Below are 24,594 nucleotides of genomic sequence, written 5' to 3'. Positions count from 1 at the left end.
AGAGGTACAGAAAAGTTGAGCTGTCTGGTGAGATCAGCCTTTGCAAGGCCTGACTGATGCCTGCAGTACCTCTCACCCTTAGGGCCCTTACAGCGAAACTCCTGGCTTGGAAGGAAACCCCAGAGCAGCACGCTGGTGTCCCTGGCCCCTCAGAGACCTGGTGCCGCCCCGAAGGAACGTGGGCAGGGGCGAGTGGAGAGAGGACGTGGCCGAGACAGGCTGTCCTCACCCCCCACACCCAGGGCAAGACGGAGGAATGCCTCTAGTAGAGAGGCAGCTTTGGGGTCGGTCCAGAGCCCGCTTGACTCCGTACTGACCCTGCCAACCTTTGATAATAAGGCTTTGCAGCTGGTTTAACGGATACACATCCCTCTACAAATGCTCAGCTAAAGCAGACTTAGGCTGCAGGTCTCTCTTTAAATTATGCAAAGCAGGCTGTGGTGGGGCTGCTGTGCGCAGGCAGAACAACACCCGCCGACCCAGTCATGGGCCTTCAACGCTGCAAGCAGAAGTGGGTAACATTTGCTGGAATCAGAGCAAAGGCTTCTCGAGGGCCAGCCTGCGGCCAGGTGCCGGCCTGACTTGTTTAATGTGCATCGCACTATCGTCTGTGCTCCAGACCATTGGGAAGTCCTGCCTCAAAATGCTAAGTCTTAGCTTGGGGTTCTTCTCTCTGCAGCCACTAACACCCCCCTGCAATGGAAGATGAATGTTCCTTGCCAGGTGTGTGGAAGCAGCCTCCCTGAAAGCACCTGTCAGGGGCCTGGACGGAGAGAGGAGGACTGCTGGCATGAGGACAGGGCCAGGTTCAGAGGGGCGTGCCGGCATACCGTCAGGGCCCAGGTTCAGAGGGGCGTGCCGGCATACCGTCAGGGCCCAGGTTCAGAGGGGCGTGCCGGGCATACCGTCAGGGCCCAGGTTCAGAGGGGCGTGCCGGGCATACCGTCAGGGCCCAGGTTCAGAGGGGCGTGCCGGGCATACCGTCAGGGCCCAGGTTCAGAGGGGCGTGCCGGGCATACCGTCAGGGCCCAGGTTCAGAGGGGCGTGCCGGGCATACCGTCAGGGCCCAGGTTCAGAGGGGCGTGCCGGCATACCGTCAGGGCCCAGGTTCAGAGGGGCGTGCCGGCATACCGTCAGGGCCCAGGTTCAGAGGGGCGTGCCGGGCATACCGTCAGGGCCCAGGTTCAGAGGGGCGTGCCGGCATACCGTCAGGGCCCAGGTTCAGAGGGGCGTGCTGGCGTGAGGACAGGGCCAGGTTCAGAGGGGCGTGCTGGCGTGAGGACAGGGCCAGGTTCAGAGGGGCGTGCCGGGCATACCGTCAGGGCCCAGGTTCAGAGGGGCGTGCCGGGCATACCGTCAGGGCCCAGGTTCAGAGGGGCGTGCCGGCATACCTGTTTCAGGTCAGGCCCAGGACAGGCTGTTTCTCTGTGCTTTGTTCTAAAGAGTTCTCTAGTGGACAGAGCCTGTCCTTAGGACTGCCACTCAGCTGACGCCCCGTGGTGTTCCTGGTCATGAGGAGGGGAAAACACTTTAGGGGATCGTGGATGTGAAATGATCTTAATGAGCATCCTTATGCCCAGGACTTTAAAGATTTAAAATTCAAAACCACTTGCTTTGAGCTGACCCTGTTCCATAACTGCACTGTGACATTGGCCCGCTGACCCCTGGAGGGAGTAGTTACCTTTAATTTGGGAGTAGCTGATGGTTAATTTTAAACCAAGCATCTGCTGAGGATAAAGACTCAGCTGAAGGCCTGCTTTCCCACAGGTTTCTTCGTGGGGAGAGTATCCCCACTGTGTCCTTACTAGGATTCCAAAGCAGACAGAGAAGTTGTGAGGGAGCGGGGAGCTGCTTTTTCACGTTGCATTTGTACTGGGAACCAGGGCTCCTGGGTGCCAGTCCCAGCAGTGCATCCAGGAAGCCAGATGACTTCACGCCATACACGTCACTTCTCGTCTCTGCTTATTAAAAACATGAGCTTCTACCACATCTAGCAAGTATACACTTGCAGACTCACATAGAAACAAAGTTGTGAAAATGTCAACCCAGACACTTGGTAGTGTTGCTTAGAAATGCCCCTTGATACATTTGCCAGTGTGGAAAGTCTGTTCTCACCACCTTTGTCCCAGTCTGCATGGGGAGTGACAACCACGCGGCTCGTCGAGTCCTGTCACTGAAGGCAGCCAGCCCGTTCTGGGTAGGGGTTGTCTTGTTGCTCTGACGTGTTGGGATGATGGGGTGAATAGCTGATGAGGGCCACCCAGAATGACATTTTCCTGCTTGTTTCCAAAGACCTTGTTGCTTGAGCTGCTTTGGTAGCATTCCAGAAGTTACTGTGGTTAAATGTGGCGTTAGATGAGAAAAGTCAACTCGCAGCATTAGAAATGACTCCCTGCATGAACTGCGTCGTCCCGGACTCAGCGGCGATCTCACCCAACTGGAGAAGGTGTGGGAAACCACCTTTAGTTATTGACTTTGTCTTGTAGGCGGAGCAGAGAGCTCACTCAGCTTTCATGGAAGCTCTTCACTTGTTTCTGAACTGATTAAAGTTTGCTCTACTCCAAAGAAGGAGACAGCACTCGTGGTCTGCAGTGATGCATCTTGATGGCCTGGGGGAAGTCGGGTAGGGTGAACAGCGCCCCCGGGGAATAGCTGGTGGAGTTCAGAGGACTGGGCAGGGAGCTGGGAGCTGGGAGCTGGGGCCTGCTTCTTCCCTGGAGGGCAGAGCTGAGGCCCAGAAACCTCACCTTGGTCTAGCCTCCTAGGCCGGCTCCCCCTGTGGTGCTGCTGCAGTTGCAGGACTGACCAAACTAGCTCTCTGGAAAGAAGCCAGGCCTGAGCTCTGCAGGGAAATAGTGGCTGAGGTGTCTGACTAGAGGCACTGTCCCCTTGCGGGGCTGAAGGGAAGGCCAGAACTTCTCTAGGAAAGCCTCCGATGAGTCACAAAGGATTTGAAACTCAGAATTCTCTGGTTTTCTCCTGACAGGGTGCGGGGAGAGGCCTGACCTTGACCTACTTTATGGAGGATACCTGAGACTTAAATACAGCTAGTGCTCGACTTACGACCACGATTTGTTCCAACAGACCAGTTGTAACACGATTTGGCCATATGTTGAGTAGGCTATATGTACAGTACTGTGAAATGATGTTATAAAATTTTTAAGTCATATTTTATCATAATTTCCTTTCATTGTTATATATCATAATTTTCTTTGTTCACTTTATGCCATTTGTATCATCTCTACACCATTTTGTTTCTTATTTTTACATTCATCAGGTTAAAGTAAAATACTGCATTACCAGTACAACTGGTTTAATATTTGCAAAAAACAATTTCCTCTTGGTAGACATCTTGGGAGGGGTTTGATGAAAAATATCCAAGACACAAAACACAAATTGCTGTACCGAGTCTGGGATAACAGTTGAAATGGTGCACGCGGAGATGGTAGTGCTGCCGGGAGCTGGTCCGCACTGTCGTACGCCCAGCTGGGCAATGCTTGCGCTGCCGGAAGCAGAGCAGTCGTGGCTAGCGATTGTGGTCGTAAAATCAAATGGTCATAAGTTGCATAGGTCATAGGTCGATCAATATTTGTGTATAAACTTGAACTCAAGTGTTGCTCTGTGTGTGTGCAATGATTCTGTCCCTTCTGAAGCCAAGGATATTTCAGATTGTACTTTTTAGCTCACCGGTATATTTCATGAGGACCGGTTTTCACCTTGTCAACAGAATTCAGATGAACATCATCTCATTCAAGCCTCATTAAAATACATTCTTGTATTTCAGTTTCTCTATTTGCAAAGCAGAAACGACACCCCCCCCCCCCCCCAGTTACAAATAAAACATTAGACCTAGATCTGGGGAGCAAAAGCAGCACATTGAGCCTTTTGTCATTAGTTTAGCAAATATTTGTTCGGCACCTCTTGTGTCCAAGTGCCCAGGCTGGTTTCTGTGTTTGCAGGAGCTACAGAACCATTAACGAAGGGCTTAAGGGAGCACATGAGCAAGTAAGTAGAAGTCATGGCGGGAGCTTGGAGGAAGGAGAATGGACTTCAGGCTGGAGTGCTCAAGGGAGCAGTCATGACAAACGTAGGATTTTAACTGAACTTTGAAGGGTAGATAGGATTTTAAGAGCTGGAGATGGGGTATGTGGTTGCAGAGAGCATTCCAGTAGAAAGGAAGAACATAATGGTCATTGCTTACATTTGTTGTGCTGATCCTGCATTCCAGGTTGGATAAGAGAAGCACTGCTCACTTCATCTCCCTAACTTCTAAGCCTTAAGAGGCAGGGGTATTCCTTTTATCCTGTGTGAGGAGTAAGGAAAGGGAGGCGTATAGAGATTAACGTGCCTGTCCAAAGTCACATGTGGTGGTTCAGGAAAGGCAGGCTTGGAGAACGAGAGGGAATCCAGTCTGCTGTTGGTAAGGGCAGGAAGATCAGCTTGGAGGAACATTATGGAAGAACATGTATATTTGAATACTGGGCCTGAGACCAAGGATTTCATTCTGGAGTCAGTGATGAGTCACGGGAGGGTTTTAAACACAGAATGCGATGGTTTGAGAGGCACAGGGCCCCAGTGGAAGTGCTGAGAGGCAGCAGTGATCGGGGGTGTTGCATTCCTGCGGAGCCTGGGAGGGAGAGTGTGATGGGCGCAGGACAGGGAGGCGGCCCGGGACAGGAAGCTTCTGGTCTGTGTACTTGCTTTGTGGTCAGTATCGGGGAAGTCCACTGCCCAAGACCCACGTTTGAGTTCTTGAGCCTCCAAAGACAGGTTTCTTATACAGATGTGTTTTGTTTTGTTTGTTGTCTTTATGAGGAAAGGCAAATGGAATTTTAAGTTAATTAGCTTAAAGAGTCAAGGCAGTCTCGCCTGGATTCCTTCTGAAAGACATTTTAAAGGAAAGGAGGCATGTATGTGCCAGAGAGTGCCTCCTGCTGGAATTAACAGACCCCTTGAGGTCGAGGCATCTGTGGGACTATGGGGAAGAATTTGTCATCTTCTTTCCCAGAGAGGTCCCTTGCTTTTCCCCACCCCTGCCGAGGTAGGTAGACATTGGGGAACACAGTCATACTTAGCTCTCCTGTGCGGACACACACACACACACACACACACACACACACCAGCCATCCATTCTAGAATTGGCAAAAGAACACTAATCCAGGCATTTTAGGACACCATAGACAAAAACAGCTGAAAAGTAATGATGGTGGGTCCTAGAATTTTAGAATTATAAGATGATAAAATAGGAAAAAAAGCCATCTTAGTAAATTTTTAATTTTGCTAAGTATGGCTGTGTTTAATAAAGGTATATTTTAAATTGTACAAATTTATCTTTATGAAAACTTTGCCTGTGTTTTTCTTCTTCTCATTTGTGGTAGTCCTATGAAAATTTCATCAGGAACCATCAATCCCATAGACAGTTCACCGGTTCCCTCGGGGTAGAGGGGAGGGCAGCAAAGAACGTGCAAGACAGCAGCTCCTTCTCTGCACCTCAGGTCCCCTGGAACCTGCAAGCCGCTAACCCCACCCCCACTGGCGCTTTCTTTTTTACTTTAAATATTTTTTTTATTTTTCAATTACACTTGACATAGTATATTATGTTAGTTTCAGGTGTACAACCCAGTAGTTAGACATTATATAACTTACTAAGTGATCATCCCAATAAATCTGGTACCTGCCTGGCACTAGATTTCTAGTTATTACAATATTCTATCTAGGCACTATGCTGTACTTCATATCCCTGTGACTCTTCTCTGACTACCGACTTGTCCTTCTAATCCCATCACCTTCACCTTCCCTCTCCCTTCCCCCCTCCCACTTGGCAACTATCAAAATGTTCTCTAGGAGTCTGTTTCTCTCATTTATTTTAAATCAATTATTGCTGATAACAATCTATTGCTTTGGGATACTCTTTTTTTTAAAGATTTTATTTATTGGTTTTACAGAGAGAGAAGTAGGGGAGGACGAGAAGTATCAACTCATAGTTGCTTCGCTCTAGTTGTTCATGATTGCTTGTTGTACACGCCTTGGCCGGGCAAGCCCAGGGTTTTGAACAAGCGACCTCAGGGTTCCAGGGCGAGACTATCCATTGCGCCACCGCAGGCCAGGCTATGAATCTGTTTGTGTTCTGCTTATTCTTTTATTTTGATTTTTAGATTCAGTTGTCGATAGGTATGTATTTATTGCCATATAATTGCTCATACTTTTGATATATTTTTTTTCTTCTTCTTAAAGAAGACCCTTTGCTCTGGCAGGATAGCTCAGTTGGTTAAGAACGTTGTCCCAAAGCACTGAGGTTGCCGGTTCAATCCCCAGTCAGGGCACTACAGGAACAGATTGATGTTCCTCTCTCTCTCTTTCTCCCCCCCACCCCCTCTCTCTCTACCCCTGTCCCTGCCTCTCACTAAAATCAGTAAGTAAAAAAATTTTTTTTTCTTTTTTTTTAATTAAGAAGACCCTTTAACATTGCGCGTAATACTGGTTTGATGATGGTGAACTCCTTTAGCTATTCCTGGTCTTGGAAGCTCTGTCTTTTGGTTCTAAATGATTGCTTTGCTGGGCAGAGAAATCTTGATTGTATGTCCTTGTTTTCCATCATTTTGAAAGTTTTGTACCACTTCCTTCTGCCTGCAAAGCATTTTTTTTTTTTCTGAAGTTGGAAACAGGGAGGCAGTCAGACAGACTCCCACATGTGCCCGACCGGGATCCACCCGGCATGCCCACCAGGGGGGCGATGCTCTGCCCATCTGGGGCATTGCTCTGTTGCAACCAGAGCCATTCTAGTGCCTGAGGCAGAGGCCATGGAGCCATCCTCCGTGCTCAAGGCCAACTTTGCTCCAGTGGAGCCTTGGTTGCGGGAGGGGAAGGGGGATGGGCGCTTCTCCTGTGTGCCCTGGCCGGGTATCGAACCCAGGACTCCTGCACGCCAGACTGATGCTCTACCACTGAGTCAACCGGCCGGGGCCTGCCTGCAAAGTTTTTGCTGAGAAATCAGCTGACGGTCTTATGGGAGCTCCCTTGTAGGTAACTAACTGCTTTTTTCTTGCGGCTTCTAAGATTCTCTCTTTATCCTTAACCTTTGGCCTTATCTCCATGATGTGTGGGCCTCTTTAGGTTCATCTTGTTTGGGACTCTCTCTGCTTCCTGGACTTGATGTTTCTTTTCTTCACCAGGTTAGGAAAGTTTTCTGTCATTATTTCTTTACTTGAGTTTTCAATTCCTTGCTTTCTCTCTTCTCCTTCTAGTACCCCAATGATGCAAATGTTGGTACACTTAATGTTGTCCCAGAGACTCCATATACTATCCCTATTTTTTTGGATTCTTTTGTCTTTGATATTCTGATTGGGTGTTTTCTGCTTCCTTATCTTCCAAATCTCTAATTTGATCTTATGCTTTATCTGCTTCTATAATGTGTTCCCTGTAATGTATTCTTCATTTCAGTTAATACATTTTTTGTTTTTGACTGGTTCTTTTTTATGTTTTTTAGTTCTGATTTTATGTTTCCAATCTCTTTGTTGAAGCTCTGAGTTCATCTACTCTTTCTCTGAGTTCATTGAACACCCTTATAACCAGTGTTGTGAACTTTGCGTCTGGTAGATTGTTTACCTCCGTTTTGTTTAGCTGCTTTTCTGGAGTTTTGTTCTGTTCTTTTGTGTTCCTTTGTTTCTTCATTTTGGCAGCCTCCCTGTGCTGGTTTCTATGTACAGAGCTGCTATGTGGTCTCAGGCTTTTTATCTTGATTCCTGGAACTTCTCATAGGTCTTTATGTGCTATGCTTATCTCTTCATAACTTTAGAGAGTTGTGTAAGACCAAAAAGAGAAATTACCTTCTAATAAATTACATTTTGGGTGCTGGTCTTTCAAGGATTGGATCAAGAAGTCTTAACATAGACCTTGTAGAAAATTAGAATACAACATTTAGATATATTTAGTCCAACCTCGTCTTTTTACAGTAAAAACAACCAAGGCCTAAGGCAGGGGTCCCCAAACTTTTTACACAGGGGGCCAGTTCACTGTCCCTCAGACCGTTGGAGGGCAGGACTATAAAAAAAAAAAACCAACTATGAACAAATCCCTATGCATACTGCACATATCTTATTTTAAAGTAAAAAAACAAAACGGGAACAAATACAATATTTAAAATAAAGAACAAGTAAATTTAAATCAACAAACTGACCAGTATTTCAATGGGAACTATGCTCCTCTCACTGACCACCAATGAAAGAGGTGCCCCTTCTGGAAGTGCCGCGGGGCCGGATAAATGGCCTCAGGGGGCCGAGGCCTGTAGTTTGGGGACCCCTGGCTTAAGGGAATTAGTGCCTAACCAGCCCTGGCTTTCTGCTTCTTAACCCTGGTGCTTTTCCCTGTGGAATGCTGCCTCCCCTCAGGTGCTTTCTAAATCTCTGCTGATCTTGGGATATGAAAACCGTGTTAGATCTTAATGCTTTTTTATGTATGAGGTGACAAAGCAGAAGTAAATAACAAAGAGGAAGTTAATAGAAGAACAATCATTCTAACCCCGTAAAGTGGCTACACCCATTGCCAGGATTTATTTCTGAGATCAGACGGGGTGGAGGTTTAACACTGGACTGTGTCTTTAGATCCTTGTAATCCTTTGTTCCCTAAAGGAGTGGTGCTGCTCACCCAGTTAAACTCTGCTCAAGGGCAGGGGTGTGGGGAGGCTCTGGAATCCTGTGTTGTTGGTTACATCTTTCTCAAGGCACTAGTAGATGAATCATTCCTTGTTTGAAGTAAAGGAGCTCAAAACTAGTTACACATCAGAATTACTTTGAGAACTTTGTAAGCTGTCTTCAGAATTCTGGTGCAGTGGTCTGAGGGGAGGCCAGCTATTAGCAGTTTCTAAAAGCTCCCAGGCCATGCTGTTATGCAGGCAGGATGGGAGCCATGGCTTTCAGCCAATGTTTCTCAAACTGGAACTGCGTCAGCTCACCTGGAAAACAACCAACTTGTTATCGCACAAATAACGTGTTATCACACAGCTGGGATTCACACCCAGACATTTCTGAGTCAGTAAGGGAAATGTGGGGCTGTGAGTTCGTATTTCTAACGGATTCCTGGGGGATTCTGGTGCTGCTGGGTTGGGACCACACTTAAACCACAGAATTAGATTCTCAGAGTGTAAAGCCAGTATCCAGGGCCACCATCACAGCCGCCTGGCCCATGTAAGTTCGCATTGGATTCGGACAGTCGGTAAAGAAACAACGGAGCCACAAACTGGTGGGCCATCATCTTTAATCCTAGCTTGCACCCTGCGGGCAAATAAAAACACACACTGGACTCCAAAACCCACTCACATTCAGTGCTCACAAAGCTACTGACTTATCCGAGTTTCCTAGAATCAGAGGTTTCTAGCTCACCAGACTTATTCACCTCTGTTCCCCATCTCCTTCCTTCTCCCTGCACAAACTCTGCACAAACTCGCTTCTCACTGAACACTCTGTCATCTTGGCTGCTTCACCTTGCCTCCTCCACGTGGCCTTTCTCTGCTCTCTCCTCTCTGCTCTCTCCTCTCTAATATTAATCTCAGGAACCAAGAGAGCAAGCTCGCGTTCTACCCCTATTTTATAGTGTAGAAATCAAACCTTTAATCCAATATACAAAATAGGGAAGTCTCTAATACAAAGTCACTTTTCTGGGGCATGATGGGATTGTACCACCCCACATCAAAAAGAGTGGGAAAGGCTTAATCCTAAAACCAAGCCCCAGGCTACAAGCATCTTGCCTGCCCACAGCCCACCCCCAACACACATTAATATCACCTGGGTGACGGGCTTCCATGTGGGCAGCGCCATCATTAACAAAGTGAGCATAATATATTTTATCTGCCCAACACAGAGGGTCTGTGATCCAGGACTTGGATGCCCAGCCTTAATGTCCGTCCCCAGAGTTTTTGTTTCGAAGGTCTGGAATGGGCTCAAGAATTTACGTGTCTTGTCTGACCAGGCAGTGGCGTAGTGGATAGAGCGTCAGACTGGGATGTGGAGGACCCAGGTTTGAGACCCCAAGGTCGCCAGCTTGAGCGCGGGTTCATCTGGCTTGAGCTAAAAGCTCACCAGCTTGGACCCAAGGTCGCTGGCTTGAGCAAAGGGTTACTCGGTCTGCTGAAGGCCCGTGGTCAAGGCACATATGAGAAAGCAATGAACAACTAAGGTGTAGCAACAAAAAACTGATGATTGATGCTTCTCATCTCTCTTCGTTCCTGTCTGTCTGTCCCTATTTATCCCTCTCTCTGACTCACTCTCTGTCTCTGTAAATAAAAAAAGAATGTATGTGTGTTACAAGTTCCCATGTGATGCCAGTGCAGCTGGACTGGGGAACGCACTTGAGAACCAGGGCCGTCCTCGGGTTGGACACCAAGGTGAGATCAGGACCACGGCCAGCCACCTCTGCTCTCCCCCGTCTGGTGCCAGTTGGCCACAGAGGGACCATCACCAGGAAAACTCCAGGTTCCCATAGGTCAGTGGTTGGCAAACTCATTAGTCAACAAACAGAGCCGAATGTCAACAGTACGATTGAAATTTCTTTTGAGAGCCAAATTTTTTAAACTTAAACTATATAAGTAGGTACATTCTTATCGAAGTAGCGCCCACACATGGTATTTTGTGGAAGAGCCACACTCAGGGGCCAAAGAGCCGCATGTGGCTTGCGAGCTGCAGTTTGCCGACCAGGACCCTAGGTTTTCGGAGGAAGCAGGGAGCTATCGTTTACATGGATGAAGAATAGCTTCCTGAAGATTTGTCTATAGCAGTGGTAGTCAACCTGGTCCCTACTGCCCACTAGTGGGCGTTCCAGCTTTCATGGTGGGCGGTAGTAGAGCAACCAAAGTATAAATAAAAAGATAGATTTAACTACAGTAAGTTGTTTTATAAAGATATATTCTGCCAAACTTAGTGAAAATCCAACATAAAGTACTTGGTAAGTATTATTATATGCTTTAACTTGCTGTAACTCTGCTTTATAAAATTTATAAAGTTACTTCCCTACTTTATAAATCACCATTACTGTGGAACCGGTGGGCGGTTAGAGAATGTTACTACTAACAGAGATACAGAAGTGGGCGGTAGGTATAAAAAGGTTGACCACCCCTGCTCTAGGACATAGTAGGACAGGCACAGGGTGGTCAGACCTTCCCTCTGGGCTGTTAGTGGGTCTGGGGGTGTCTAGGCCAGGCATTCTCATTGTGTGCACGTGAGGGAAGTAGGCCCCCACAGTGAGCTGCTGTTACTAGAGCTCGCACCCCGAGTCTGGGGTCCTTTCTTTGACACCACCGTGCCTTTGTGCTGCCTGTGAATTCTGAGGATTGGACACAATTTCCTGTCTTCAGAGGTCTAATTCGTGGATCCAGGGGATGACACAGCAACAGGAAACAGTGAAGATGACAAGGCTGGACTAAGTCACGCTAGGCTTACAGCAGGGGGTCCCAAAGTGTGGGCACTGGTCAGAAACAGGAAGTCCTGGAGCCGCGCCCCAGGCGGCTTGCTGATGTATCAGAGATGCCCAGCAGCGATCAGTGTTTTAATGTGGCCTTGAGATGATTCTCGTGCTGCACACTCCAGTCTGAGAATCAGTGGCTGATTGTGACATGGGGTCTACTGGAGGCCCCTGGGAGCCTGTGGTTGGGTTTGGCAGGGCGTTGGTAATAGCCCTGGGAATGGAGGGCTCTGGGGAAGTCAGCTTGGGAAAGCACTTCCTGAAAACAGCAGCCTGAGTGATCCCCGGGCAGACTGCTACGCAGCTGAGGCGCAAGTCGTTCCATCTTCACCGTTATCACACTCCTCTGCCATGGGCTTGCTCAGAGTAAACCTGCCTCAGCCAGCCCAAGGTCAATTTTCAATAATGAAATGAATGAACTTTTAAAAATTGATTTTAGAGAGAGAGAGACAGGAACATCAGTCTATCGGTCTGTTTGTGTGCCCTGACTGGGGATTGAACGGACAAGCTCTGCCCCGTCGGGACGATGCTCTCTCTAACCGCCCGAGCTCTGGCCACGGCTGAAGCTAATGAGCTTTGATCAATTCGGGCTTCCTATGGGTCTGATATGTTGGTAACTGGCTTCGTCTTTTTTTTTCTCTTTCCCCAGTTAGTGACAGGAGTATGGGAAGGCAGGTACAACTTCTTCTGCCAGGGCACACGCAGCGCGGGAGACGCAGATATGAAGGTACTGTTCCTGTCGCTTGAAATAGTTTTTTTAATAAAAAAAATTGTGCAAAGAAAGAAAAAGACAAAATGGCTTATAACCTCGCTGTTCAGGTGACCCCTGCTGACATTTTAAAAAAGGATCTTCAAAAGCAATACTGTGTGTACACATAACATGAAATTTGAACATGAAAAGGTATAAAGTGAAAACTAAAGTTTTCTTCTCTATAAAAGTAAGTCCTGTTAACAGTTTCTGGGGAGTTGGGGAGGGAGTGAATACTTGGCATTTGTCGGCATTTATCCATTATTTATGTGAACAGGATCATAAGAATAACATCTTAAAGGCTTCATTTATCCCTCTCAGTGTCCTGAGTGGTGGCCCTTAGACCCTGAGCTCCACTCCTGAGTGTTTTGTTCTTTGCATGAAAGGTGGTGTGGGCTGAGCATGGGCCAGCATTACCGTGCAGCTCCTGTTTGACATACTCAATAGGGCGGGACCTGGCACCCGTTCCACACCAGCTCCTGAAACCAGAAGTGCCCTTCATGTGGCTTTTCTGTGCTGATGGCCCTGCAGGCTCCTCTGAGGAAACAGGTCAACTTCAGGGTTTTGAACCTTGAGCTTCCTGTTTTGTTTGAGTCTTGAAGAGTGACAGTGGCCCTTTTCGAAGCTTCCCTGTTGTCACTTCAGACCTCCCGCCACCCCCAGTCATGCTCTTCGGTTAAAGCCACTTGCCGAGTGACCGGCACCCTGACTGCTGGGCGGCCCGCAGGGCGCTCGGGCTCCTCTGTGCTAACGTGGGGTTCTGGGGTGTTAGTGAACACGCCAGAGGTGTATTCCAGAGCCACATTGATGCCTCCTTCCTCTTAGATCGTCCGAGTCCTCTGGTGGTACTATTTCTCCAAACTCATAGAGTTCATGGACACCTTCTTCTTCATCCTGCGGAAGAACAACCACCAGATCACGGTCCTGCACGTCTACCACCACGCCACCATGCTGAACATCTGGTGGTTCGTGATGAACTGGGTCCCCTGCGGCCACTGTGAGTCTCATGTGGAGGGTTTGGGGAACAGGTGTGAGCAAAAACGCGGCATTGAAATGAAGGCTTTTAGAAAAGGTGCCGTTTCTGTAGATTTCTAGGTCAAGTATTTGAACTTTGGGTCCAGGACGCTTGAAAAGATAGTCTGTGGACCTGTGTGCTCAGTCAGCTGACAACACCTTTCTCTAGTTCAGTAAGTGTCCTGTGCTGATTTTGGCAAGAGGAGGGAAATAATAGATCCCTAGCCTGGGGCATGTTAGAAATAGGGACAGTGTCTCTGGCATACAGTGCCGCTGTTCCAGGTTATTTCTCAGTCTTGCTTCTCTGCAATTTGGAAGATGTTTGACTGACAGGCAGGCAGGAAGATGGAATTGTACCACTGAGTGAGCACCCAAGACAAGGCTGATTGTGGATTAGAACTTCGGCTAAGTCTCACATCAGAGAGTCTGCACATACTCTAATGTCACGACCCCCACGTTCCATGAAACACGGTGAGCCGGCAGGACGTGGGCAGCTTTGGGAAGCTTGTGTGTGAACTCTCTTTCATTGTCAGACATTAAGTTGTCACCTTAGGGTTCAACTTGGGAGCTCTCACAAATGTCCCAATCAAAATACCTGCCATCCATCACTGACAAATTTGACTGAGAACCTTTGAGTCTATTCACATATTTTTCCCGAGGCTAGCACTGCCCTTTATTAGCGTGGCCCGCCAGTATTCACGTAGCCATAGAGTTTTAGAACTAGACGACTTTCTGTCTATACACAGCTCCTCTCAGAGTAAGATGAAACAGACGGAGGAGGCTCGGGCAGCCGGCCGGCAGACCCCTCTCTGGCAGTGGTCTCTCTCCGTCTCACCTCATGACTGTGGATCAACTGACTTAACTTTCTAGTAGAAACAGCACTTTGTTACCTTTGAAAAGTGTTTTAAATTTTCAAAGAACTTGCAGCGTGACAGATTTTAACCAACCAGAGGTTGATGTGGCTTGTCCCAGGTGACACAGCCAGTTGCTGTCATGGCCAGGAGTGCAGACTCCATCCCCGACCCCAGCCTCGATCACCGCCGGCTGCACGTGGGAAGGCCAGACAGCTTTGTGTGGCCACCTCCTGTAGGGAGGAGGACAGGGAGTCTGAAAAAGACTGGTAGTCCTATGGAAGTTAAAATTAATGTGATCAGATGCGGGTCTTTTCATCACTAAGGCATTGGACTCTGAACCGCATTAGCAATAAAAATTATGGCCTCAGTACTGCCGTCCTGGGGAGTAATTAGGAGGGGACTTCAAAGGCCTCTCCAGACCTCGGCCAGTGTGTAGAGACAGCCTGCTTTAAGCATAGTGCTTGTTGCTGCACCCCCACCCCCACCCCCAGCCTTCAATACAGTGATCCAAGCACTGGGCTTGCAAAGAAAAGCAGCTGCAGGGTGGGGTGGGGGTGGGGGGAGGCTCTGGCAGCAAAGCCTTCAGGTGTCAGGGGAGCAGGTGCGTTCATGGCTCCCGTGGTAGCTGCCTCCCTGGAAGCTGCACTAACCCTGGGCTCAGAGCAGAATTCCTGTTACGCATTCATGGCGCGCTTGCTGCAGTGTTGGCCAGCCCCTGTTCAAAAGCATCTGATTTTCAGATTTAAAAAGAATCTTGGATTTTTTTTTAACCTGTTCTGTACAAAACACTGATGCGTCGTCCTCTCCAAATCTGCTCTGTTCCTGCAGCTTATTTCGGGGCCACACTTAACAGCTTCATCCACGTCCTCATGTACTCGTACTACGGTCTGTCCTCTGTCCCTTCCATGCGCCCGTACCTCTGGTGGAAGAAGTACATCACGCAGGGGCAGCTGGTGAGTGGTCACTCCCTTCCCCAGCCCTCGCTGCTGGGGGTGCCCAGCTCTCCGCCTTCCCAGCTTGACTGTTCTTAATAGCACAGCAGTGTGCCTCTCCCACCCTTTCTTGTTCGTTCCCATCAGAACTCCGCGAAACAGGCAGAGCAGGGCATTTTCTTCATTTTAATCAATGGAGAAACTGTGCCTGTGGGCAAACAGCTTGTTGAGTTGCAGAACAAAGACTAGAATCTTAATTCTCTGACTTCAAGTTCGGTCCTTTGTTCTTGGTTTGCACACAAAGCACGTGTGCATGTATCTGTCTGTCTACGTGTCTTCTAATTACAACCCAAAATCCAAAGTGAAACCTGTTTATCCGTGTTTCCAGGAGTTTCAGACAAGCTGTGGAGTGGCATGAGTCCAGGTGCTTGCAGCTTGTTAGGCAGCGAGGATGTTTGCTAGGGCAGGTGCCGGGGGACCTGTGGAGTGCAGCACCCGTCGGCGAGAAGAACACGCGCCACGCTTCAGCTGAAGATGCCTCCCAAGGTCCCCTGCGCCAGGGCCACCAGCAGCTTTGTACCTGTGGTTATTTCTCACCATCCTTTTCCTAAGTTCTCCCTGGTTGGCAGTATATTATAGGTCCCTGTTCTCTCCCCACATGGATTCTTCCACAACTCATAATTAATACTATTACTGCTAATGGTAAACGCTGACATCTGTTGAGTTTACTATGTCAGGCACTCATGCTAAGTAAGCAGTATTTTACACGAATTGTTCCAATAACCTGCTTTCGTGTTGTTATCCCCATTTTGGTTGAACCCTGTATGTGCCCAGAGTAGGGGTTGAACCAGGCAGGGCACATACAGGCAAACTTGGTATATCAGGAACACGCTCTAACCAACTGAGCTACCCAGCCAGGGCTGTCCACATCTCGTAGACGAGGACACTGAAGCGACAGGCCAAAACTAGCTGACTGGGTGGCTTAGACATGAAACACTAGCCCTGGCCTTGCCCAATGAACACGGTTTTCTAAAAAAACATGGCCGGTTCAGATCCCTACAGGTCAACTGGGAGTTTTCAATATTTAGAAAATAACAATCTGGCCTAATCAGGTGGTGCAGTGGATAGAGCCTCAGACTGGGACGTGGAAGACCCAGGTTTGAAACCCGAGGTCGCTGGCTTAAGCGCAGGCTCACCAGCTTGAGCGTGGGGTCACTGGCCTGAGCCTGGGGGTTGCTGGCTTGAGGCTCAAGGTCGCTGGCTTGAGCAGGGGTCACTCACTGCTGCAGCCCTCAGTCTGGGCACATGTGAGATAGCAATCACTGAACAACTAAGGAGCTGCAACAAAGAATTGATGGTTCTCATCTCCCTCCCTTCTGTCTGTCCCTATCTGTTCCCCTCTCTGTCTCTCTCTCTCTCTCTTTCTCTATCACAAAAAAATAACAATCTGGAAAAAGAGTTGGAGAAGATCTGAGCTCCTTGTGTGTTTGACATTTCATTATCACATTTTGCCTGCTGTTATACCATCCTTGTTAATTTTTCTCACCGACCTGTGCAGAAGGATGATTGTTCTTTAACCTTCTTGTTACACTCAAGGGGAAGCAATGGGGAGATTGATTTCCATTGCACGGCTGTGGCTGCACAGAAGCAGAATTTAAAGCTCAGACTGGGGAAGTTGGTCTCCTGTGAGGCTCTGCCTTTGGAGGCAGAAGATCGCATGCAGTTTGCCTGGATTTATTTTAAACACCACTTCTCGTTATTGCTCACTTCAGAGTACTTACCTTAAAAAAGAAAAAGAAGCCTGACCAGGCAGTGGCGCAATGGATAGAGCATCGGACTGGGATGCAGAGGACCCAGGTTCAAAACCCCGAGGTCACCAGCTTGAGTGCAGGCTCATCCAGCTTGAGCGTGTAGTGGCTGACTTGAGCGTAGGATTATAGACATGACCCCAAGGTCACTGGCTTGAGCAAGGGGTCACTCGCTCTGCTGTAACCCCAGTCAAGGTACATATGAGAAGCAATCAATGAACAACTAAGGAGCCCCAATGAAGAACTGATACGTCTCATCTCTCTCCCTTCCTGTCTGTCTATCCCTATCTGTCCCTCTCTCTGCCTTGTCACACACACAAAAGAATAAAAACAAAAAAGAAAAAACATTTCTTCCTATAGCGGCACTGGTGGCAGGGCCAGGGCCCTGGGCCCAGCCCCCCTGTCCCTCCTCTCGAGGACGCGCCCTCTGGGAGCCACGCTCTGTTTTAACCCCCTTGCCTGATTTTCCACGCACTTCCACGTGCTTGTCAAGATTTACTCAGGAATATTCTGTGGACTTGGCATTATATCCTGATAAGATTTTAAATCTGCTCATCAGCCTTCACCAAACCAAGAGGGAACACAGGTAAAGCAATAGCAAAGTGTCCAGTGGGACCAGACATTCCGCAGAGCTATCGCTGCTTCCCTGTAAAAATACACCCTGCACCTTTTCTTTTTCCCTTAGAAAACAAACAAAAACACTTTGCATTTCTCTTTCTCTCTGTATTGTGTCCTTGAAGTATGCCTGTGTGTTTTGGGTTTTTTTAATATTTTCTTTTTGCCTACAGCTTTATCGAGACACAGTTGAGCTATAACATTGTATAAGTTTAAGGTGTACAGCATACTGATTTGGTAATATATGTATATTATGAAATGAATAGCAGAGTAAGTCAGTTAACACATCCACCTAGTTAGTTTTTGTTTTCTTGGGATGAGAACTTTTAAGATCTACTCTGAGCAACTTTCAAATATATAAGACAGTATTGTTAACTAGTCCCTGAATTTCAGGAAGGGTGGTATAGTGACTTGGAGGGTGGGTAGAATATATATAAAATGAATACAGAAGGATACATTGTTTGGGATAAATTTAGTGTATGCTTTGTATGTGTGGTTCCGACAGAAAGGTTAATGAGTGTAATTCTCAAATGGGGGGTGCAGAGGAGAGAGCCCAGTCTGGCATGGCCCCGTGTCCGTGGGCTGTTGCCACGCGCTCAGCTGTCCCCTCTCCCCCACCAGCTTCAGTTCGTGCTGACAATCGTGCAGACCAGCTGCGGTGTCGTCTGGCCCTGTTCCTTCCCTCTCGGTTGGCTCTATTTCCAAATTGGATACATGATTTCTCTGATTGCTCTCTTCACCAACTTCTACATCCAGGTATGTCTCCCTCTTCCGTGGCGGTCGGGAGGCAGGGCTTGATCAGCAGGGGCCCTCGTCTGTTCAGTGAAGGGGGACACACGCACGTGGAGGCCCTGCTGGGGGCCGGGCAGTGGGCACTCGTTTAGCCTCTGGGAGGGGAGTTCACTGCTAGCGTAGAAGGTGCTAAATCCACCCCAGGCCTAAGTTCTAGAGTTTTGGGAAGGGAGACTTGGGATTTATGGGGAAAGCAAAACTGTTCAGCTGGTTCCTGCGCTGCGTCCTGAGTCCTGCAGCAGACACGGGGCAGGTGGTTCAGTGGGAGGTCTCCCAGCCGCTGCTCCGAACCTCACGGCTGAACTACCCGTCCGGGGAAGTTTCCGTCACAGTCTGTCAGCTATAGATAGCTGCCCTTTGTCCGTTTCCTGGCACACCCACTCCCGCATCTCGGGCTCGGTTCATTTCCAAGGGCATGATGTAATGCAGGGTTCTGCTCTCAGAAAGGTCCATTCAGGGCAGATTAGTCCAGTGGAGCCTGACCACTTTGCAGCCACAGCTGCCTCCCCTGCCTCCCATCACCCCTGGATGGCGTATGCTCCCGCTCCCGTGGGCAGTGCCCAGTTCCAGGGAAGGCACAGGAGGTCAGGAGCAAGGACAGAGGGCACAGACGCAGGGCCAGGAAAGCCTGGTCATGTCCAGCCGGCACCTGGGGGTTCGGCCACGTTTCCTGTTTGCTGTTCCCTCCTGTACCTTGATTCACACACACCGGGGCTGGCACATTTGAGTTGAGTTCAGATACCGCTGGGCTAATAGTTTATGCTACACTTTGGGACAGTCAGCAGGTACAAGGGAGGTTGAAGGCCAGGACCAAGTGAAAGTGCAGTAATGTTCCTTTTGTAGAACAGCAGAGCCCTTTGTACGTAAGGGCCGAAATAGCTGCTGGAGTAATGAGCGCATTGCGGACGGGGGGCGTGAGTCCAGGGAGAGATGCTACAGGCTCGAGAAACCAGTTCAGCTGCACAACCCCTGTCCTCTGCCGTCCAGATACTGAAAGGGCACAACAATAAGGTTTAATTTGAATTTTCTATTTAATTTTTAAAATACATAGTATTTATATTGCGGCCCTTGACTCTGAACTTACTTAAAAAGCTAAGTCTCAAAATACGGAAGAGTGCTTGAAACCAGTGGCAAAACAAAAAAAAGGAAACCAGAAAACGTTTTCATGGTTGCTGTCCTATGGAGGAGTTCCTTCCTGATAGCAGGGAGTGCTGGAAGGATCTAGGTTAGTGCAGGGGATGCGGTCCCCAGCAGGGTCCCCTGCGGAGCCCCGGTCAGTGCGCCGTCTGCCCTGTGTGTTCCAGACTTACAACAAGAAGGGAGCCTCCCGGAGGAAAGAGCACCTGAAGGACCACCAGAACGGGTCCGTGGCTGCTGCCAACGGGCACACCAGCCGCTTTGCGTCCCTGGAAAACAGTGTGAGGCCGAGGAAGCAGCGGAAGGATTGAGGTCACAGAGCTGCAAACTCCAAACCGTGTCGTCTGATTGTAAGCACAGTATGAGTTGTGCCCGATGCTCGTTAACAGCTGCTGTAACTAGTGCGGCCTACAATAGTGTGATTCATGTAGGACCTCTCCATCAGTTCAAAACCCGTAGAAAATGTACAGATTAGACAAGTAGGCATAAGGTTTTTAACATTTCTGGGCTCTCACCGACCCCTGCGCTACACTGCGGAGGGAGTGTTCTTGTAGTATACAACACTGCTGTTGCCTTATTAGTTATAACATGATAGGTGCTGAATTGTGACTCACAATTTAAAAACACTGTAATCCAGACTTTTTTTTTTTTACTGTAGATCATGCATGTGATTGTAAATTTGTACAATGTTACAGTAGAGAAACACACATGCCTTAAAATTTAAAAAGCAGGGCCCAAAGCTTATTACTTTAAATTAGGGTTTCACCTTTTTATTCATTTTTAATAGCCCTGATTAGAAAAAAAAAAAAACGTGAGTTACGGAACTAGCGTGTGACATAATTTCACGTGACTTGCACAAGTGAGATCAGAAACGGCACCTTCGGGTTTGTGATACTGGCTTTAAATCAGGCAGGCTCAGATCTAGTGGAACCAACAGTCAGTTTAACTTTTTAACAGATCTTATTTTTTTATTTTGAGTGCCACTATTAATAATGTAAAAAGGGGGGGCTCTAAAGCAGTCTTGATGAAACTTAAATATATATTCTTTATCTTTAAAGTTTCAGGAAGTTTGTAGGATGAGTAGGCCATTTTTAATTTCTGAAGTGCTCAGTGTTTTTATACAGGAAACAAAGCCCGTTCTGCTTTCCACTCGTGAGCGAGAGGAGATGCACAGGGCGAGAGGAAGGGTAGATGATTTAACGTTTGATGGAGTCCCATAAATGAGCAATGGTTGCCAGGGTCCAAGTGTGGGTTGATTTCTGTACTGCTATCTGTTTTGACACAAACTTCCTTTTAAAATGTGCCTAGCTTACCAAAATTAATAAAGGGGTAAAAAGGACCTTCCTTAAAAAATGTTTTTTAAGGTAAAATTAAACAGATAGCTATAACTTAAGAGAACTGGGAAATTGGATAGAGATCATTTGTTTAATGTAAATCTAATAGCACCTGTAATTTTTTCTGCTTAGAATCTAATGATTTGTTTAGAACCGCTTGTTTAAAAATTATAGACTACTTAAAAAATCATGTCTCACACCTGTGAGGCAGTGGTCAAACAGGTAAGGTCTATTGTGTGTGTCCTTTTAAAGTGTCAAAATCTAGTCTCTGAATTCTTTCTCCATTGGGGGGAAAATATTCATTGAACCACTCATGACATCTTAGAAAGTCATTGACAATGTATAAACTAATTGTGGTTTGATATTTATGTAAATATCATGCTTTAATTTTGCACATTCATATTCTAGGGAGCCAGTTGGTTCTCTTATTAGTCTTGTGGGTTTTCTGTTTGGAAGGAGTCACAGCATCTGTTTACATTTACCTTATCAAATCTAGAATGTGTATATTTGTAAATGTATGTCTTCTTAGGTACTAGTTTGCGAAAGTCTTTACATATTTCAATACAGAAACTATAACATTCAATAGTGTGCTGTCAAAGTGTGCTTTAGCTCATCTGGATATACCCACACTGTTAAATAATGTCCAAACATTAATCATTAAAACATTTTTGATTACCTGTACTTGTGTTTTGCATGGTTTTCGTGCTGCCAGTTATGAAAGACTAGAGGAAAATCCACTTTCTTCCCCCTCTAGGAGCTCACCCAGATAGAGGTGAACAATTCAGTTGGAAAGTTTATGTTATGCCCCGGCCAGATAGCTGGTCAGTTCAGGCACCGTCCAGAAGCACGGAGGCTGCTGGTTCGATCCCTGGTCAGGGCACATACAGGGGCAGATTGATGTTCCTGTCTCTCTCTTTCCCTTCTTCTCTCACTAAGATCAATAAATAAAAATTATTAAAAAAAAAGAAAAGAAGGCCCTGGCTGGTTGGCTCAGTGGTAGAGTGTTGGCCTGGCGTGCAGAGGTCCCAGGTTCGATTCCCGGCCAGGGCACACACAAGAAGCACCCATCTGCTTCGCCACCCCCCTCTCTTTCTCTCTCTTCCCCTCCCTCAGTGAGGCTCCATTGGAGCAAAGATGGCCCGGGCGCTGGGGATGGCTCCTTGGCCTCTGCCTCAGGCGCTAGAGTGGCTCTGGTCGCAACAGAGCGATGCCCTGGAGGGGCAGAGCATCGCCCCCTGGTGAGCAGAGCGTCGCCCCCTGGTGGGCATGCCGGGTGGATCCCGGTCGGGCGCATGCGGGAGTCTGTCTGACTGTCTCTCCCCGTTTCCAGCTTCAGAAAAATAAAAAAAATAAAAAATAAATAAAAAGAAAAGAAACTGAAAGTTGTTGCTCAGTTGTCGCCCAGTAAGGCATGCTGCTGGTCCCACCCTAAACCTTTCCTCCCCGCTTTTCCCAGCTTCCTCCACCAAAGACCCTGCCTCTAAGAACACTCCTTTTCTCCTCTTCCTTCTCTCCCTCCTCCCTTCCTCCACACCCCAGGCTGTTCAAGTTTCTTTCCTAAGTCTAGACCAGAGATTCACCTAGTTGGCTGACCCCCTACTCTAAAGTAATGAGATCCCACTTTGGTCCCAAAGCTCTATCACTTTCTTTGCCAGAGACCATTTCATGTCCCTGGCCCTGCCCCTCCCAGCCCAGCCCACTGTGGACTCGGGTCCCTCCACGTCCTCCGTGGGAGTGATGGCATGAGTGCCCCTCCTCCTCCCATCTGCTTCATACCTCACAGCCCGCAGCGTGGGCTTGTGACCCTGCTGTTCAGTGCCTTTTAGTTTGTCACTGTCCTCTTTTAAATGTCATCAGAAACTGCATTTAGTATTTGGGACATTATCTGAAAAGTACAAAAGGACTGTTGGAGGTTTGGTGGTGATGATTAATCACATCCTGTTTTTGCCCTCTTTAAGTCCAGAAACATTGAAAAAAAAACAAAACACAGGGCATAGAAATCAAACTCCTGGAAATCAAAATAGCGAGTCCCTTACTGAGAAGACTGGATTGGTGAAGCCAAGGTCACAACAGGGCTGTCTGAACACCCAGGCTGATAACCGTGTTGGCTTACGCCTCCCAGGGCTGTGCTGGCCACACCCGTGGCTCATGGCCTGCCTCTGTCCTGGTTGCTGATCTGGTGATGAACTGGTGATCAAACCAGTGTGAATGTCAGCCCTGGAATTGACCCGCTTAAACCACAAAGCTCTCCCGTAGTGTTCCTTTCTGCCCTGACGACCTCACCGTGCGGGGAAAGTGAGCTCAGTGGCACCTCCCAGCCGTGGCCGGCAGAAGGCTGCCCTCCAGCCCTCCAGCCCTCCAGCAGTGAGCGGGCCAGAGGGCAGAGCCAGGCGAGCCGTGTGCCCTCCCATTGCCCCTCTTCCTCAGCCTTGCCATCCATGTGGAAAGGCAGGATTTGGGGGCCCCTTGCCTGGTTGGGCCCTGCTGTAAGAGTTAGGGAGATGGCTTCAGCTTTGCCTCAGAATTCTCACCAGCTCAGTGGGAAGAACATTGCTGCCTCATTACAGGGCCCTTAGGAGGGTTTCCTGCACTGCTCACAGCTGCTAGGGGGCATTTCAAAATGAACATGAAGCAATAAAAGAAGTATTTGGGTTTTTTAGGGTTTTTTGTTTTTGTTTTTTTTTACAGAGACAGAATCAGTCAGAGGGATAGATAGGGACAGACAGGAACGAAGAGAGATGAGAAGCATCAATCATCAGTTTTTCATTGCAGCACCTTAGTTGTTCATTGATTGCTTTCTCATATGTGCCTTAACCGCGGGCCTTCAGCAGACCGAGTAACGCCTTGCTCAAGCCAGCGACCTTGGGTCCAAGCTGGTGAGCTTTGCTCAAACCAGATGAGCCTGCGCTCAAGCTGGTGACCTCGGGGTCTCGAACCTGGGTCCTCCGCATCCCAGTCCGACACTCTATCCACTGCACCACCACCTGGTCAGGCTGATTTGATTTTTTTTTTTTTTAATTAAACAAGAACATCAAAAAGCAAACGACAAGCCTGACCAGGGTTTGTCCCAGTGTCAGACTGGAACTTGGAGAAGACCCAGGTTCAAAGCCCCGAGGTCGCCAGCTTGAGCGCAGGCTCATCTGGTTTGAGCAAAGCTCACCAGCTTGAGCCCAAGGTCACTGGCTTGAGCAAGGAGTCATTCGGTCTGCTGTAGCCCCCTGGTTAAGGCACATACGAGAAAGCAATCAATGAACAACTTAGGTGCCACAACGAAGAATTGATGCTTCCTATCACTCCCTTTCTGTCTGACTCTCTCTGTCTCTGACACAAAATAAAATAAAATTAAAAGAAAAGTTAAAGAAAGCTGTTCAGTTATGCAAGTGAGAAGCAAAACCGACTTTTATTTTATTGGTGAAAATGCACTATACAAAAGGCTGAAAGTACAGGAGTATCTGCATGTTCCCTGATCTCCTAATTTTTGTGGGCAGAGTAGAGAAATGACAAAGCTGTTAGAGCCACATCTGGCACAGAGTAAATACTGAAGGTAACTGTCACCTTCGAGAGCGTGTTATGCTCAGCCCACCTCACTGGCCTCCGAATCACCAGCTCTTGTTTTGCTGTTATTTCCCTGGCTGGTCGCTCTGGTCATCCTGTCAGAAAGGAAAGGAAGTTCATGTGGATGATGACACTTACTTTGTTGACTCAGGAATTGAAAAGAAACCAGCAGTCGTTAGGCGTCAACCTGTTCGCCATCTTGTGTATATTCTGTATTTGGCCAGAGTTTTACATTAAGCTCACCATTCTAGAGTTTTTAGAATCTACTTCTTTTCCCCTTTGGTAAACAGGGCCTTGTTTTCAGCCTCTGGTCTTCTATTCATTGTTTCTCGGAGTTTCTAGTTCCCCCAGCAA

At 47.9% G+C, this 24,594-nt stretch overlaps 1 protein-coding gene across 4 annotated transcripts in view; it reads left to right on the top strand.

Moving 5' to 3' along the window:
• The window catches only part of ELOVL5 (ELOVL fatty acid elongase 5), a 97,902-nt gene extending 78,100 nt beyond the window's left edge, over window positions 1-19,802 (top strand). For all 4 annotated transcript variants that reach the window (XM_066252661.1, XM_066252657.1, XM_066252669.1 and 1 more), the window contains exons 4-8: window positions 12,101-12,178; window positions 13,025-13,196; window positions 14,896-15,020; window positions 18,044-18,178; window positions 19,519-19,802. In XM_066252661.1, coding sequence (XP_066108758.1) covers window positions 12,101-12,178; window positions 13,025-13,196; window positions 14,896-15,020; window positions 18,044-18,178; window positions 19,519-19,662 — 654 coding nt within the window. In that variant the 3' untranslated portion in view covers window positions 19,663-19,802. The remainder of the gene's footprint in view (window positions 1-12,100; window positions 12,179-13,024; window positions 13,197-14,895; window positions 15,021-18,043; window positions 18,179-19,518) is intronic.
• Window positions 19,803-24,594: the final 4,792 nt, after the last annotated feature.

The sequence above is a fragment of the Saccopteryx bilineata genome, chromosome 1 (genome assembly GCF_036850765.1).
Source record: "Saccopteryx bilineata isolate mSacBil1 chromosome 1, mSacBil1_pri_phased_curated, whole genome shotgun sequence".
NCBI classification, from domain to species: Eukaryota; Metazoa; Chordata; class Mammalia; order Chiroptera; family Emballonuridae; genus Saccopteryx; species Saccopteryx bilineata.
This window is presented reverse-complemented; position numbering and strand designations above follow the sequence as displayed.